Raw genomic sequence first — 16,235 nt, forward strand, 5'->3', positions numbered from 1 at the left:
ACTTTTTTGGCGCAGTCTTCCCCCGCACGCCTCTTGAGCTGAAGAATCCTGTGCAAGTCGAAAGCTGGCGCCGTTTGGTACTGGAGCGAGCAGCAGCGGCGCTTCGTGGGAATCGGGGCGGGAGGGACGGCCGAGACGCGTGTCTGGAGGGAGACACTGGCGGAGGCCGGGCTGTTGTGGGGCGTTTCTGGCTCAGCCCGCAGAGGAGGAGCAGGAAGGGACGTAGGGGAGGGGGGGGTGTCCGCCCAGCAGCCGGCTCCCTCCTTCACTTTCTCGGTGCAGCTGAGCGCGGCGCGATGGGGGGCATCGAGTGGGCCATGTGGGCGAACGAGCAGGCGCTGGCCTCCGGCCTGAGTGAGTTTTTTTTTGGGGGGTGGGGGGATCCGAGGAGGGAGGGGGGATGGACACCAGCATCTCTCCTTGCCAAGTGGAGCAAAAGGGCCCCTGAGCAAGTGCAGAGTGTCCTTGTCGCCCCAGGCAAGGAAAAGCGGGCGATGCCAGGTTAGAAACTGTTCTGAGCCCCCTTCCCGAAATCTTTCCTTCGCGAAAGAATTTGAGTCCCTCCAGCAGGTTTGTGGCCCGGGAGTCCTCTCTTCCTCCTTCAATTCCCCTCACCCCCACAGTGGTGTGGTTAAACCAGAGTAAATGAAGGAATCTGCACCTTGCCCATTGCAAGGGGCTCCATAGCCTCAGTCAATTTGCTTTGTGCCTGAGTGGGTGGAATTTAAAAAATTGGGGCGCATCTTTTAGTGGAGTAGCTTTGGGCTGGGGAAAGCAGGGGTTAAATGTGAGCGAGAGAGAGCCTGCCTGTGAGTTTGCAGAGCCAAGACTGAAATTCTCAACCCCTTAAGTTCTCCCTTCTTTTTTAAAAATAAAGAAATAAAATGTATTTGTTCCTAAACATTGAGCATTCCAATTAAACGTGCTTTTGTGAAATTCCCAGTATGTTAATGGCCAGCAATGATATGCCCTATTCCCCAGTAATCTCAAATTAGTCTTGATGGAACCAAATCTTAAACTTTGAATTTGCATAGTGACTGCAACAGTTTTTACTCATTTTTTTCAGCTCTGCCTTGCCATCGGGTTTGTGTGTGTGTTGTGACTCTCTCTCCTGGATGTATTTTCTTGCTGTGTGGGAGAGCAGGTCACCTGCCCTGTGGTGGTTATGTTAAACACATAACACCCCCCCCTTTTTTTGATGGGGGCATCCTTTTTAATTGGGCAGGAAGGAGACTTCTAGATTTTTGGAGGGGAAAGGACTTCAACCTGGCTTGGCTGTGACCATCAGAGCCAATGAGATTTTTGTGCTTTCCTTTTGAGGAAGTTCAATGGATGAAAATAAGGAAGGAAACTTGATGTTGCCATTAGCCCAGGAGTGATCTGTGCAGGCTAGGGCATTTGCAAGCACATAGCCTTCCATTTTCCTGTTACTTAAGGTGGAGTAATCAAGAGCCATATTGTGTATCCATATTCAAAATCATTAGGGCTGATTAGTTGGCCAGCATCACTCAATAGGACTTCTTGCAGTAAAGAAAGTGATGGGGAAAGTGTGTGGTAACATTTGCTTTGATGCACCAGACCTCCCCGCACACAGAATAAATGTTCATTAAATAGTCAGCAACATATAATCCTACAAACAAATCAGGTTGATTCCTCAATATATAGGTTGTTTGGAAGCAGCCTGAGACTGTATCAAAACGGACAACCCACAAAGATCCCAAATGAGGTTGTTTTTTTTTACTGGGCACATTGATTAGCATCCTGCATCTGTTTGAGACACAGGGACGCGGGTGGCGCTGTGGGTAAAAACCTCAGCTTGCCGATCGAAAGGTCGGCGGTTCGAATCCCCGCAGCGGGGTGAATCATAGAATAGAATCATAGAATCATAGAGTTGGAAGAGACCTCAAGGGCCATCGAGTCCAACCCCCTGCCAAGCAGGAAACACCATCAGAGCACTCCTGACATATGGTTGTCAAGCCTCTGCTTAAAGACCTCCAAAGAAGGAGACTCCACCACACTCCTTGGCAGCAAATTCCACTGTCGGACAGCTCTTACTGTCAGGAAGTTCTTCCTAATGTTTAGGTGGAATCTTCTTTCTTGTAGTTTGTATCCATTGCTCCGTGTCCGCTTCTCTGGAGCAGCAGAAAACAACCTTTCTCCCTCCTCTATGTGACATCCTTTTATATATTTGAACATGGCTATCATATCACCCCTTAACCTCCTCTTCTCCAGGCTAAACATGCCCAGCTCCCTTAGCCGATCCTCATAAGGCATTGTTTCCAGGCCTTTGACCATTTTGGTTGCCCTCCTCTGTACACGTTCTAGTTTGTCAGTGTCCTTCTTGAACTGTGGTGCCCAGAACTGGACACAGTACTCCAGGTGAGGTCTGACCAGAGCAGAATACAGTGGCACTATAACTTCCCTTGATCTAGATGCTATACTCCTATTGATGCAGCCCAGAATTGCATTGGCTTTTTTAGCTGCCGCGTCGCACTGTTGGCTCATGTTAAGTTTGTGGTCAACCAAGACTCCTAGATCCTTTTCACATGTACTGCTCTCAAGCCAGGTGGCACCCATCTTGTATTTGTGCCTCTCATTTTTTTTGCCCAAGTGCAATACTTTACATTTCTCCCTGTTAAAATTCATCTTGTTTGTTTTGGCCCAGTTCTCTAATCTGTCAAGGTCGTTTTGAAGTGTGATCCTGTCTTCTGGGGTGTTAGCCACCCCTCCCAGTTTGGTGTCATCTGCAAATTTGATCAGGATGCCCTTGAGTCCATCATCCAAAATCATTGCAGTAAGGTGCGCTCCCGTTGCTCAGTCCCAGCGCCTGCCAACCTAGCAGTTCGAAAGCACCCCCGGGGGCAAGTAGATAAATAGGGACCGCTTACTAGCGGGAAGGTAAATGGTGTTCCGTGTGTGGCTCTGGCTCGCCAGAGCAGCGATGTCACGCTGGCCACGTGACCCGGAAGTGTCTGCGGACAGCACTGGCCCCCAGCCTCTTGAGTGAGATGGGCGCACAACCCTAGAGTCTGTCAAGACTAGCCCGTATGGGCAGGGGTACCTTTAACTTTACCTATCTGTTTGAGACAGCCCCTATACATAAGCGAAAGGGACCCAGGCATTTGGTGGCTGAAGGATACTGTTCCTGACAACCCTGAGATCCATAAATGAAATAATATTTTTAATTGTAACTGGGGTTTAAAAAAACATTTTAACTATTTTAGAACACTTTTAAAAAATGTGTTTGCCTGGGCTCCTTCAGGAGGAAGGGGGGATATAAATTCAATACATAATAAATAATCAGAACCCAGGGGACTACAGCTGAGCATTCAACAGAAATGTGTAAATGTATCCAACTTGTTCTCATTACAGACTTAGTGAAATAATTTCATAATTTATACCTTTGATAGCACCAATTCTTTTTTTCAAATTTCCGCACCACGTTTAAAGCGTGTGGCTTCCTTCAAAGAATCCTGGAAGCTGCAAACTGTTAAGGGTGCTGGGAACTGCAGCTCTGTGAGGGAATAAACTACGTTTCCCAGGATTCTTTGGAGGAAGCAGTGTGCTTGAAATGTATGGTGTGTATGCAGCCCCAGTCTAAACATTGTACTGTTTGTTTTGCATCTGTCAATTGTTATGTACTGTACATCTTTCATACCTAAAGCATGTACTCTCAACATAATGGATAGTTTTACCTTGAGGCAATGTGAAAACTGGACGTATGTTTGTGTGCAAATACTTGCACTTCTGGCTGCAAGTGCAGTTGTTGAATTTGAGAGACATAACATCGGCACATAGCCTGTGTTTACGTGTGCCCCTCAGTCTTATTTTTATGTAAAACAAAAGCCAAGACTCAAAAAATAAAGATATCTAGTTCACAGATAAATCTTTCAATTAATCCTGGGCTATCATTTAGCCCCTAAACAGACAGCATCTTTAAAAAGAGAGAGTTTTGTGGTACCATAAAGATAAAAAGATTTCTTGCAGCACATAGACTAGCTTTGTGGGCTGTTTATTTGTATGGCATGCTACAGTAAATCGTTTTGTCTCTAATTTCCCACAAGACCCTTCCTTGTTTTCACTGCACCATTATTTGGATCTTTTGAAGCTGATATCTTAAGATGACGCGGAGCTTGGGCTTCTTTGCCAGCTCCTTTAATTCCTGCATAGTTCGGCCTTCGTGCTGTAATCACAGCAGCGCACAGAACATCCCGTTTGCTTCCACAGGCCTGCTGGTTCAAGTGTGCTCGAATGCGTCCATCTGGCGCTCTGCTTGACGCATCCCAGATGTCCGCCTGGCTCCTTTCAGACAAGGAGGGCCTGGTGGCACGGCCATGACAAGTTCTTGCTTTTTAAAACTTCAGTTGCCCTGTGAACCAAAACACAAGAGGCAGCAGAAGGGAGTTTCTGGCTGCTTTCGTGAAATGACTTTGCAGCTGGGAGCCTCGCATGCTTCCTTGACAAAATAAGAAATGCTGCCCAGGTCAGAGAAACCAGCAGCCCCAGCCTTGAGTGTCTTTGCTGCAGAAGTGGGCTTGTTGTCCGCACATACAGAGAAAGTTCCTTTAATCTGGGTTAGTGTGTTCACACAGACAGAGGAGGATATATGGCTTAGCACCTTGCAAAAACTTTTTCATGAAATCAGTGCTTGCTCCTGTTCCACACCCACCCAGAGCAGTCAGGTGGTGAGGCAATGAAAGACTGGGAGAAGGTTTCACTTCTTGGTTCTTCTTCCTTGCAAAAGATCTGATGGTGGTAAACTGGCCTTGTGGGAATTTCCCTGCAGTCAAGTGACCTAGTAGGAAGTGAGGCTCTAAAGAAAAGAGGCATATGAAGACACCTGTCTGGTAGATCAGGCCAAAGGGGACCCATCTAGTTCAGACTCCTTTTTGCACTGTGGCCAGCCAGATGCCCCAATGGAAACTGGGGGCAGACTCTGGTCTTTTACCTGCACCCTGTGCAAGACCAAAATTTGGCATGGCTCCACCCATCGCCTTCCATTCTACACATGCACTACATTACAGTGGTTCCTCGGGTTACAGACGCTTCAGGTCACAGATGCATCAGGTTAAGAACTTTGCCCCAGGATGAGAACAGAAATTGCGTGGCGACAGTGGGAGGCCCCCATTAGCTAAAGTGGTAAAGCTACCCCTGCCCGTACGGGCCAGTCTTGCCAGACTCTAGGGTTGTGCGCCCATCTCACTCAAGAGGCCGGGGGCCAGCGCTGTCCGGAGACACTTCCGGGTCACGTGGCCAGCGTGACGAAGCTGCAGCTGGCGAGCCAGAGCTGCACACGGAACGCCGTTTACCTTCCCGCTAGTAAGCGGTCCCTATTTATCTACTTGCCCCTGGGGGTGCTTTCGAACTGCTAGGTTGGCAGGCACTGGGACCGAGCAACGGGAGCGCACCCTGCCGCGGGGATTCAAACCGCCGACCTTTCGAACGGCAAGCCCTAGGCGCTGAGGCTTTTACCCACAGCATCACCTGCGTCCCTAGCTAAAGTGGTACCTCATGTTAAGAATGGACCTCCAGAACGAATTAAGTTCTTAACCCAAGGTACCACTGTATCGCTGTGACTCCCTATGGTGCCCCTTGGCTCGGCTCCCACTGCGGGGAAACCGGCTGTGCTGCCCTAAATCTGCCTCTATGGGAACTGCCCCCTCCCCACCCCCCACAAACTTGGCTTATCTAGCGCAATATTGCCTACACTGGTTGGCAGCAGTTCTCCAGGGTTTCAGGCAGGAGTCTTTCCTATCTGTGCTCAGAGATGAAGGGGGTTGAATCTGGCAGGTGCTCTGCCACTGGGTTATGGCCCTTCCCTGAGCTTATATCTGCCCCCTGCACCCCCAACCCCCACCCTAAAGATTTCTTCCACTTTTGCAAGCATTGGAGTTTCCCTGATGCCTCCTTCCCTCTTACACCAAGAGGGTGGCATTTTTGACTACGCAAGCACCAGCAGAACAAAGGGTATGATCTGATCCCAGAGGCAGTAGCATACAGGCATTGTGTGACTCTTAGCCACTGATAGCCTCCTCCTCTGCGAATTAGGTAGTCTAATCCTCCTAGAAGGACATGAGAAAAGGGTGTGTGGAGCAAGACTAAGGGAGTTCTTGTCCAGGAACACAACCAGATGACTTCCGCCACAAGGATATAAGTAGAAGAAGAAAGCACCCTGTCAGATCAGGTCACAAATGTAAATTAATACAGCCTCCTTCTTCACAAGTGGGGCGTAACATGTGGCTAAGAAGAGATGTTTCAGTTAGGTCAGACTAGAAGCCCAGCTAGGGAGAAGTCCTGAAGTCCAGCCTCTCACAGCATCCAACCAGATACATGCCTTTGGGAAGCTCACAAGCAGGGAGTAAAAGGATAAAAGCCCTCTCCTGCTTCTGCTTCCCCAGGAGCTCTTTTTGTGTGTGTGGGGGGGGGTAGCCTGCCCTTGAACCTGGAGGCTCTATTACCATGGGTTGTGGTCTGTGTTTGATAAAAGTCTCCCCTGAATTGGCCTCTCCTCTCCTATTAAAAGTCATTGAAGTGAGGGGCCATTTCCACAGCCCCTATTCCACGAATGATGCATTGGGGGGGGGGGGAGAATCCTGCCTTTTATTTGCCCTGAGTCTACTGCCAATCATTTTCACTGGGCAACTCTAAGCAAGTAATTCTTTCTTAACAAACAGCTCCCCATCCCCATTCAAAGCTGGGCAGTGTGGAGCCTGAGGGAATATTAAGAGCAAGGCTGAAATAATGTGTGAAAAGTGCTGTGAGCAATTAAAGAATGCCTTGCAGCACAAAAGATTATTGGCCTCTGTCAAAGGCCAATATGGCCCTTCCTTTATTTCTCATCCTGCCTTTTTGCCAAAGAGCATTGTGCCTATTTCTGTGCTGCTTCTGTCCTCACAACAATCCTGTGGGGAAGGCCACACTCCCTGAGCTGCGTGGCTGGGTAGGGAATGGAACCTGGGTCCCGCTGGTCCCAGTGCAACACTCTCTGACAGATGAGTGGGGAACATTCGCCAGTCCAAGGGCCGCATCTCCTTGTGGGAAACCGTCTGAGGGCCACATGCCAATGGTGGGCGGAGCCAGAGGTAAAAGTGGGCAGGGCAGCAGATGCAGATTTTAATCTGGGCACAGCAGGCTAGTTTTTACACACACTCTTACCTACCCAGCTCTCTCCATCCTGCATGTAGGCAAGTAAGAGGCATTACTAGAGATCAAGGACACATTGCAAGCCACGCAAAGCAGGACTGGGGAACAGTGTGGCCTGCGGAGAATGCTAAGGGGCAAACAGAAAGGGCTGCATAAAGCCCCTTGGCCAGAGGTTGCCCACCCTGCTCCAGCCACTGCACAGCATCACACGGACTCTCTAATTTCAAGTGGCTTTTCTGCTCTTAATGTATTTTTCTCCCGTAATAAATACATCAATAAATGTTGGACCATGAATTGTGAGCTGTGGGCTCGTTACATTTGTTTTGCTTGTTGGATTTTCTTTTCTTTTCAGTGTTGATTTGTGGTGGACTGTGCTTACCAGTAGGTAAGCTTGTCGTTTTTTTCTTTCCCCCTTTTAGTTCTAGTGACTGGTGGGATCGTGGCAGTTGCTGGACAGTTCAAAAACTGGCAGTTTGCAGCCTATTCAATGTATCCTTCCATGTGATATCTCTCTCCCTTCTTCTCCCCCCCCCCCCCCCCGGATTCTGTAGCCGCAAGATGCCTTGTGATTCTGTTGGTATCACAGAATCAAATAGGTGGGAGGCACTTCAAAATCCATCTAGTCCAACTTCCTTTTGACCAGTTTCCCCAGATGGTACAGCAGGAATAAATTGGGGGTTTTCTTAATCTGGTTGTGTGTGTATGTGTGTGCTTGCAGAAGTCTAGTGATTACAAAATTGGAATTTCTGTGACTGAACAATTTGGACACTTCCCAGCACTTAACAAGAGGTGGAAGCAAGGTTCCATTGGCCAAATGATGTCAAGGAAATAAAAAATAGTCGCTTTGCTTAATGCAGGCGTTCTGCAGAAGTATGAGGATTGCAAAATGTGGAATTTCTGTAGCTGCACCATGACAAGAGGGAAGAAGGTAGGTTCTGTTTAGTAAATGGTGTCCAGGAAGTTGCAGTTCCATAGCCAGTCACTGTGGCTGCTGGTGAAAGGGCAGAGCGGGAAGGACTGAATTGGCTTGTAGGTTGTGCAAAGGAGCAATGTGCACATGGAGTCGAATCCTGCTGCTTGTGGGTTTGAGCCTGCCAGTCTGTGAGATCAAGCTCTCCCCCAGTTCAACCAGAGACTCAACAAATGCCCTTGTGCAGTTTGGTACTTCTCAGACTTAGTTTCCCACATGTAACACAGCAGTCAGAGGGGCTTTGTTTGCAGGAGCCTTTGAAAGGGTGAAATGGAAATGACCTTATCCTCCTCCGATCTTTGGGTTATAGTGGGGGGATAAAACCGAGCAGAGAATTTGCAAAGATTTGGCCTGATGAGTTCAAACCAGTATGAAATCCAGCCTGGTCTGTTCTCTCTCCTGTCCCTGGACCATGTGTCCAGTTTTTCTGCTCTACTACTTTCCTCAAAACTTTGGTGTTTGCTTAAAGTGGTTTTACTCCACTCTTTATCTGAAAAGACTCCCAGAGCAACCTAGGTGTGATTAATAAAAAACACGACCATCCCTGCCCACAGACATGCAATTTAAAAGACATGGCACAAAGGTAAAGAGGAATGGGATGGGAAAGGAAGAGGGGGAAAGCAAATTTGACAACCAGTTCTTAAAGGCACAAGGGCCATTTTATTCCTTCATCTGATTCCTGGTGCCTTTGTGTGAGAATCTCAGTCTGATCCAGGCTATACACATACAGTGGTACCTTGGTTTACAACCATAATCAGTTCCGGAGGTCCATTTGTAAACCAAAATAGGTTGTAACCCAAGGAGCGCTTTCGCCAATGGGGCCTCCAATTTTTCAATATTTTTTTTTGGTAATCCAATTTTTGGGTAACCCCCCCCCCCCAAAAAAAATGGGTTGTGATCCAAAAAAAGGTTGCAAACTGGGACACGCACTTCCGGGTTTGACATGTTGGTAATCCAAAACGTATGTAAACCAAGACGTATGCAAACCAAGGTACCACTGTAGTCACATTTTGAAGGCCACATCCACAACATACATTTAAGGCACTATTATATCACTTTGTCAGTCATGGCTTCCCCCAAAGAATCCTGGGAACTGTAGTTTGTTAAGGGTGCTGAGAGCTGTTAGGAGATTCCGTCTTCCCCTCACAGAACTACAATTCTCAGAGTAGTTAAACAATCAATCTTCTCAGAGTACTCTGGAAATTGTAGCTCTGTGAGGGGAAGAAGGGTTCTCCTCACAACTCTCAGTACCCTTAACAAACAAACCTCCCAAGATTCTTTGGGGGTAAGCCATGGCTGCTTATGGTGGCGTAAAAGTGAGCTAAACGTGCAGGTATGACCCTAGTATTTGTCTAGCGTTTTCTATCTGCATGCTCCCCTGCAGATAACAGGTCTCGGTCTCAAGGGGCGTACAGCCTGAAATAGCTTGCAGCCGTTTCAGTTTTGGTATTTTGGGAAAATTTTTGTGTTTGCAACCACAGTGATTGCAGAAAGGGATGCAGACTTTACCTCAGCGTACAGTCTGCTTCAAACGGATCTCTCTCCATGCCTCTTCCACCCCCTCACACAGAGGAAAGATTGTGTTGAGACAAACATGTGTGCTGCATGTGTGAACTGGCTCTTTGGCTTAATATTGCTAAGATACAAACGTCCTCCAGGTCACTAGTGAGACTTTGGAAATATTTTTTGTGTTGGAAAAACACACACACAAATTGTATAACATAACATAAAACATAACATAACATAAAACATAACATATATACATTTTTTAAAACGCTTCTCTCATTTCCCGGGACAGAGCAAAGGAGGGATTTTGGGCTGTCCTGGATATCAGGGGCTACTCAGGAGAAAGCTTTCCTAGGATAATGGGGCACAAAAGAGATACCCCCTTTCCTTAACCCTTTTCCCCAAAGAGCTGCTGGAGTCTTTATATGCCTGCTGGAGTACCCGAGGGGGAAGCGGAAAAAGGGATCTACGATGGAGCGGTGGTAAGTGTCTTTTTTTAAAAATGCTTTATTTTTATTTATGATTTTCAGGTTTATACATTTCAATAATTTTACAGTCATTCTAACATTTCAGAACTTGACTTCCTTCCCCCTATTTCTGTGGCTCCTTAAATTTATTTTTAATATCTTCTGCATATCCAAATTAACTTAATTTGATCATTTTTTGATCTACTTTAAATATATACTCTTATGAAACTGCATTACAATAATCCTGCCAATGTTCTTATCTGTTTACAACTTGTAAACATTCAATAAACCATTTCCATTCTTTTATAAGTATGGTGTCTAATGCCTTTTCATTTTTGACCAAGATTGTTATTGACATTGGCTTTCAAAATAGGCATTCATTTTAGTTATGCAGCCTTGTACCTGGTGTTGCTTGGGAATTTTAAGAACCCAAAACCCCAGCACACTTTTGAAATCAATGGTTACGTTCAGCGCATTTCCGAAAGGGGCAGCCTGCCATCTTCCTTCAAAATGGCATCCAGTTGTGTTCAAAGATAGACAAAACCCTGCTCCTTGAGCTCAGGAACTCTCTGGTTAAAATCAATGTAGTTTCAAAAGGTTAGGCCTGCCTCCTTCATTCAGTATGGCTTTTGAGCAAGCTTCTGGGTATCACAGAACCCTTTGACAACTAGAATCTGTGTTTGTCATTGCACTCTCTCTTTTTACTCCCATCCCCAACAGTGGCCAGAAGTGCTTCACAACTGTCGTGAAGGCATTTGGACCCCTCACTAGGAATTACTACGTCCGGGCTTTCCTGCACATATGGTAAATAATTCATTCCACTTCTTGACTTGTCATCCTTTTCAGTATTTGGGGGGGAAATTAGACAAAACTTTCTGCTTTCTCTCTCCAGTTAACTGATGCTCACGTCTTATAGAGACGTGTGTGTTTGTGTGTGGCCCACATACATGAAACTCACATGGAAGTCTAACTGGATGTGGTCGGGGGGAGGGGCATTACAGTGGGTCCCCTTTCCTTGGTTCTGCAATGTGGTTGGGTGTTTTGTTTACTCAATTGAGTCTTAAGACGGTCATAAGATGTTGGTCGCGCCTCCTTCTTACAGTGCATTCTCCCTTTTTTAATAAAAAAAAGAGCAAGTGTCTGGGCAGAAATCCCTTAAATGTCTGGGGGTGGGTGGGGAGATTTTCACCTTTTGAAATATGGGAACCCTATTACCAGCATCCATTAGAGAATCACAAGATGGCATTAAAACATTCCACACATAAATCCAGGCATTGGGAGGAGACTGCCTAGCTGGCCTGCTGGGATTCTTGGAAGGAATGGCGCAACATAGGTGATGCTCTGCATATTTCATTGGTGGCTGGTGCCCATTGAGACTGATAGGGCAGAAGGCAGAGAGGTCAACAGTAGGTGGCTCCAGAGCCAACTAATTCTATCTTTGTCCCCATCATCCTTCTGCTGAGTTCATTGCATTATGGTTTATATGTAAATTGATTTGATAAGCTATCATAGAAGTGAGAAGTGGCTTATAGATTCTCTAAAACAAAGACAAATAAATCTCTCTCACTTATTCCTTTTGCAGCTTGGCCGTTCCAGCAGCATTTTTACTGGCCACGATCCTCGGCACAGTTTGTCTCGCCATTGCCAGCGGCATCTACTTACTGGTAAGCAGCCCCCACCACAACCCCCATTTGACTCCTGAATTAACAGCAGCAACAGTAATAATATATACAAAGATGTCAAATAGTTAAAATGATTTATATCTAATGGATCATCCAGTGTTTAGTAAACTGAATGATTGATGAGTTAAATTTAAATAAATGCGCATTTTACCACAGTGTCGCTCTAGGTGTCCTTTTAAGATAGTCAAGGAGAAAATGGAATAAATATTTGTTTTTTGTGGGGAAAATGGTCTCGGAGGATTATTAGGTCCTTGTCCTGAGAGTTTCTAGTAAAACAGAGTCGCCCCTGTTTTAAAGCTTCAGTCAGTTTGCACAAAAGGATTCTCCCCTATAATTTTGCAAAGATCCAGGGCTCAGCTGTCTGATGGTTTTAGGCTGCTGGATCTGCAAGGCAGCCTTTAGTTCCTGCAATCCTTTGCTTCAGAGCCTAGGAATGGCTAACAGCCCTCTAGCTCCCTCTGCTGGTCAGAGCTCATGCTACCTTTAAATACAAAATATGTTACTTCAAGTTGATAATTGAGCATATTCCAGTATTTCATGTGGAGCAAGAAATGACGTTGTACATCCTGGGGTTTATGATGCCTAGTGTAGTGTGGCAATTAGAGAGTTGGATGAAAGAAACCTGGCTTACCTTGGGCCAGTTACCAACTCTCAGCCTAACCTACCTCACAGGATTGTTGTGGGACTTGAATAAGGAGTAGGAGGAGAAACATGTGTGCCACTCTGAACTCCTTGGAGAAGAAGGTGGGATATAAAAGCAATAAAAATATGATGATGATGATGATGATGATATTGTATTAGTATCTCATTTTCTTATAAGTTTTTGTAGAATATGTATAATTTATGTGGTGTAAAAAGCTTGTTTAATCTTAACAGGGCATTTGCTATCGCTTATTTGAGTCTAACAAGATATTCAATTTTTAAAAGTGCTGAGGCCTCAGCTTTTTACCCCGGACTTTGGCACCTGAGAGAATGTATTTTTAGGACTCACACTCTTCTCTTCACAATGACATTTTTAAAAAAAAATAATTTTTATTCCTTTTCCAAACAATTTTATACAGTCAACACATTATTTAATACTCATTCTCAGTTTTCGACTTCCCTCAGTTTCTCTGTCAATCTTTCGTAAAATTTCTATTTGTTAACGCATTTCTAAACATAATATTGCCTTTTAGAACTCCTTTTCCTCTTACTCTCTTTTTTGCAATATTTCTTACTAACTCACAGAGTCTCTTCAAAACCAACAAGCATTGTCTGTACATCACATATGTTTTTCAGATATTCTGTAAATCTCCCCCAGTCCTTGATAAACTTTTGGTCTTTCTGATATCGAATCTTCCCAGTCAATTTATCCAATTCTGCATATTCAGTCAATTTCCTTCTCCATTCTTCCACTGTTGGAATTTCTTCCTTCTTCCATCTTTGGGCCAGAAGTATCCTTGCAGCAGTCACTGCGTATTGAAACAGTTTACAGTCTCTCTTATTAATTTTGTATTAATTTCGTTTCCTACCATTCCTAATAGGAAGGCCTCTGGTTTTTTCACAAACGTATATTTTAACAACTTTTTCAATTCATTGTATATCATTTCCCAGAAGCCTTTCACCCTTTTACACTCCCACCACATATGATAGAAAGTACCTTCTTTTTCATTACATTGTTGGAAATGACATTTATTTTTAGATTCCTGTAACCCATCCTGAGACCTTATGGTGAAGGGCAGGGAATAAATCAAATAACCATAATCAGAAATGAATAGTGAAAATGTTTTGTATCCAACTGACATTTACTCAGACCCATTGAAATAAATAGTTACATCCCTTAATTTCAATGACCCATTGAAATAAATAGTTACATCCCTTAATTTCAATGGTTGTATTCTGAGCATGACTTACATTGGATACAACTTAATAAGTCTCTCCAAGGCAGAAATGTACTCATTTTTCCTCCAGTAAAGATTCAACACATTTCCCCTCTTCCTCTCAAATCCTTATTATTTGTTTTCAAACGTGATACAAAAGTAAAAATAAAATAAACATTGAACAAAAATACAATGCAGGTCCATCGATGCATAAAGGGCATCAAGAAAAACTGAAACAACTTTTTTAAAAAATACACAGTGTCTCTGCAATGAACTCAGTGAGGCTTACATTGCCATCAGACCGACCGACTGGGGTGGGAGGGATGTGACTTGAATGGAGGCTATGGACAGAATGAGTCTTTGACAGAACAGGGATTTGCATCAGGGTTTATGGTAAATTCTGCCTTGAAGTGAAGTATCAGTTGCTGGGAATTGCTGGTGTAGAAAGTGCTTGAGGATTTCCCTGTGAGAACAGGATGCTGGACTAGATGGGCCTTTAGCCTGACCCAGCAAGGCTCTTCTTAGGTTCTTTATGTTCTTATATTGAGTCCAACCATTTATTCCTCTAGTTCAGCATCATCTACACAGATGGACAGCAGCTTTCCAGGGTTTCAGGCAGGGGACGATTACCAGCCTTACCTGGAAATGCCAGGAGCTTCTGCATGCAAGGCAGATGCTCAACCTCTGAGCTATGGCAAGGACAATATAGGGAACTTAGGAAGCTTCTTCTCCTGAGTCAGGCCATTGGTCCAACTAGCACAGTTTCAGGTGGGAGTCTCACCCAGCCCTACTTCTGTGGTAGATCATCTGCTTTACATACTGAAGTTTCCAGGTTCTATATGTGGCGCCTCCAGGGAGAATTAGGAATGTGGCCTTGCCTGAAGCCCTGAGGTGCTGTTGACAGTCAATGTGGACAATACCGAGCTAGCTCAACTAATCTCGTCTGACTTTGTGTAAGGCCTCAGACGCTCCTGTGAACCTGGGACCATGTGCATGCAGAAAATAAAGATAAAAATGGGTCTTTTCCTTGAGATACCCTTTCCTCCTCAAATCTCTCTGGGCTTTTTCCTCCAGGCTGCCATCCGTGGCGAAGAGTGGCGTCCCATCGAAGTGAGGCAACGGGAACCGCTACAAATAGGAGCCACGATTAAACACCCTCCAACCAACCCACCCCCACGGCCTCCAGCTGAGGCCCGCAGAAAGCAAGCGGGCGAGGTAGAAGCTGCAGCCCAGGATAACCCGCTGCCTGTTGTCATCGAGGCTGAATGAATGACAGGCCGGGCTGGTGCCCTCGAAGGAGCCTGAGGGGGCTTCTTTTGCTGTGCTGGAGCAGTGGGGGAGGAGTGGCCATTTTGTGGTTGATCTTCGGATATCGTCCTCCTCTTCCAGCTCTGTTGTCTGCCTCTACAGATGCTTCTCCACAAGCCAGATTCTCCTCAGTCCTGTCACTTCCCCCAGTTTGTTCCTGGCCAGGTAGCTGCCATGCTTGTTTCGCGACAGGGCCCAGCGGCGGCCATATTGTTAGTCTCCAGAATACCCATTGGAGAATTGTGAAGCTCCAGGCAGGGATGACTCCAGCCGGCATCCTGAGAGTGGCAATGGCTTTCTCTTTTCTTCATGGGGAACCTTCCGTTCTCTCTAGGATTCCCCATGTTTTTACTTTGTAATAAAAATTACCTGGTTGGTTGGTTGTCTTCTTTGTATGGTTGCGTTTCTTTGCTCTGTTTTCACTTTCTCAGGGTTTTCTACATCCGTGGTTTATATGTACATATGCATGATCTGGTTGGCTTGACTGCCATAAATTGGCAAAGCAGTCTGGCTCTCAAGCAATTGCAACTTCAGAAATTATTTGCCTCCTAAATTAGGCTGTGAGAATACCTGGTGGACAGCCACTCAGGTGTAGATTTGTACTTGTATATGCAGGTCATCTCCGGGTTAATGTGTTTGGGTTTGTTTGCTTTTTTGTGAAGTGAAGGAAGTAATTGGCTTCATGCTTTCTGAACCAGCATTTTGCGACTGGCTCCAGGTACCGCAGTGGAGGTCAGACTTCAGGCTTGAGGAAACTAATTTGTCTTTTGCTAGATCCCTGAGGTTATTTATTCATTTATTACATTTCTATGCCACCTGTTCCTCCAAGGACCTCAAGGTGGTGTACATGGTTTTCCCCTCCTCACTTTTTCTTCAGAACAACCTTGTGAGGCAGATTAGGCTGAGAGACAGTGTCACCCAATGAACTTCATGACTCAGGAGGGATTCAAACTCTGGTCTTCCAGGTCACAGTCCAACACACTTCTCATTACACCACACTGGAACCAGGTGCAAAGAGCAGAGCGTAAAATTAAAAGAACGTGGTGCTACCAAGCAGTTCCTAAACCCAGACATTTTTTTCAAATACCAGAACTGAGCTGAACTCATACACCTGCCATACAACTATCCTTTACTGGTTAACCCATGTTTTCTTCATTTCAGCAATCTGATTTAATCATCATATTCTTCTGTGTATCATATTCTTGCTATCATTTTTGAACAATTGAGTGTCAGAAATCTATCTGTTGCAAATAACCTAGGGATCTGCCCATCTCTGAGTTAGTGGACCTTGGCAGTTGTA

At 45.4% G+C, this 16,235-nt stretch overlaps 1 protein-coding gene across 1 annotated transcript; it reads left to right on the forward strand.

The window, feature by feature from the left end:
- The first annotated feature begins 210 nt into the window (after positions 1 to 210).
- CYBA (cytochrome b-245 alpha chain) lies at positions 211 to 15,321 on the forward strand. The gene is made up of 6 exons (XM_083456532.1): positions 211 to 354; positions 7,563 to 7,632; positions 10,027 to 10,101; positions 10,807 to 10,890; positions 11,669 to 11,750; positions 14,702 to 15,321. Exons 1-6 carry the CDS (start codon positions 297 to 299, stop codon positions 14,894 to 14,896), a joined length of 564 nt encoding a protein of 187 aa, XP_083312658.1. The 5' UTR covers positions 211 to 296; the 3' UTR covers positions 14,897 to 15,321.
- The last annotated feature ends 914 nt before the right edge of the window (positions 15,322 to 16,235 follow it).

The sequence above is a fragment of the Podarcis tiliguerta genome, assembly GCF_965153285.1.
Source record: "Podarcis tiliguerta genome assembly, chromosome: 8".
Classification (NCBI taxonomy): Eukaryota; Metazoa; Chordata; class Lepidosauria; order Squamata; family Lacertidae; genus Podarcis; species Podarcis tiliguerta.

What these genes read in the sequence shown, in the direction of transcription:
- CYBA (XM_083456532.1), top strand. Translation starts at nt 297, where the DNA reads ATGGGGGGCATCGAGTGGGCCATGTGGGCGAACGAGCAGGCGCTGGCC. An exon ending in CAGTTTGCAGCCTATTCAAT is followed by an intron (nt 7,633 to 10,026) that starts GTATCCTTCCAT and finishes TTTTCCCCAAAG; the next exon opens with AGCTGCTGGAGTCTTTATAT. An exon ending in CGGGCTTTCCTGCACATATG is followed by an intron (nt 10,891 to 11,668) that starts GTAAATAATTCA and finishes TTCCTTTTGCAG; the next exon opens with CTTGGCCGTTCCAGCAGCAT.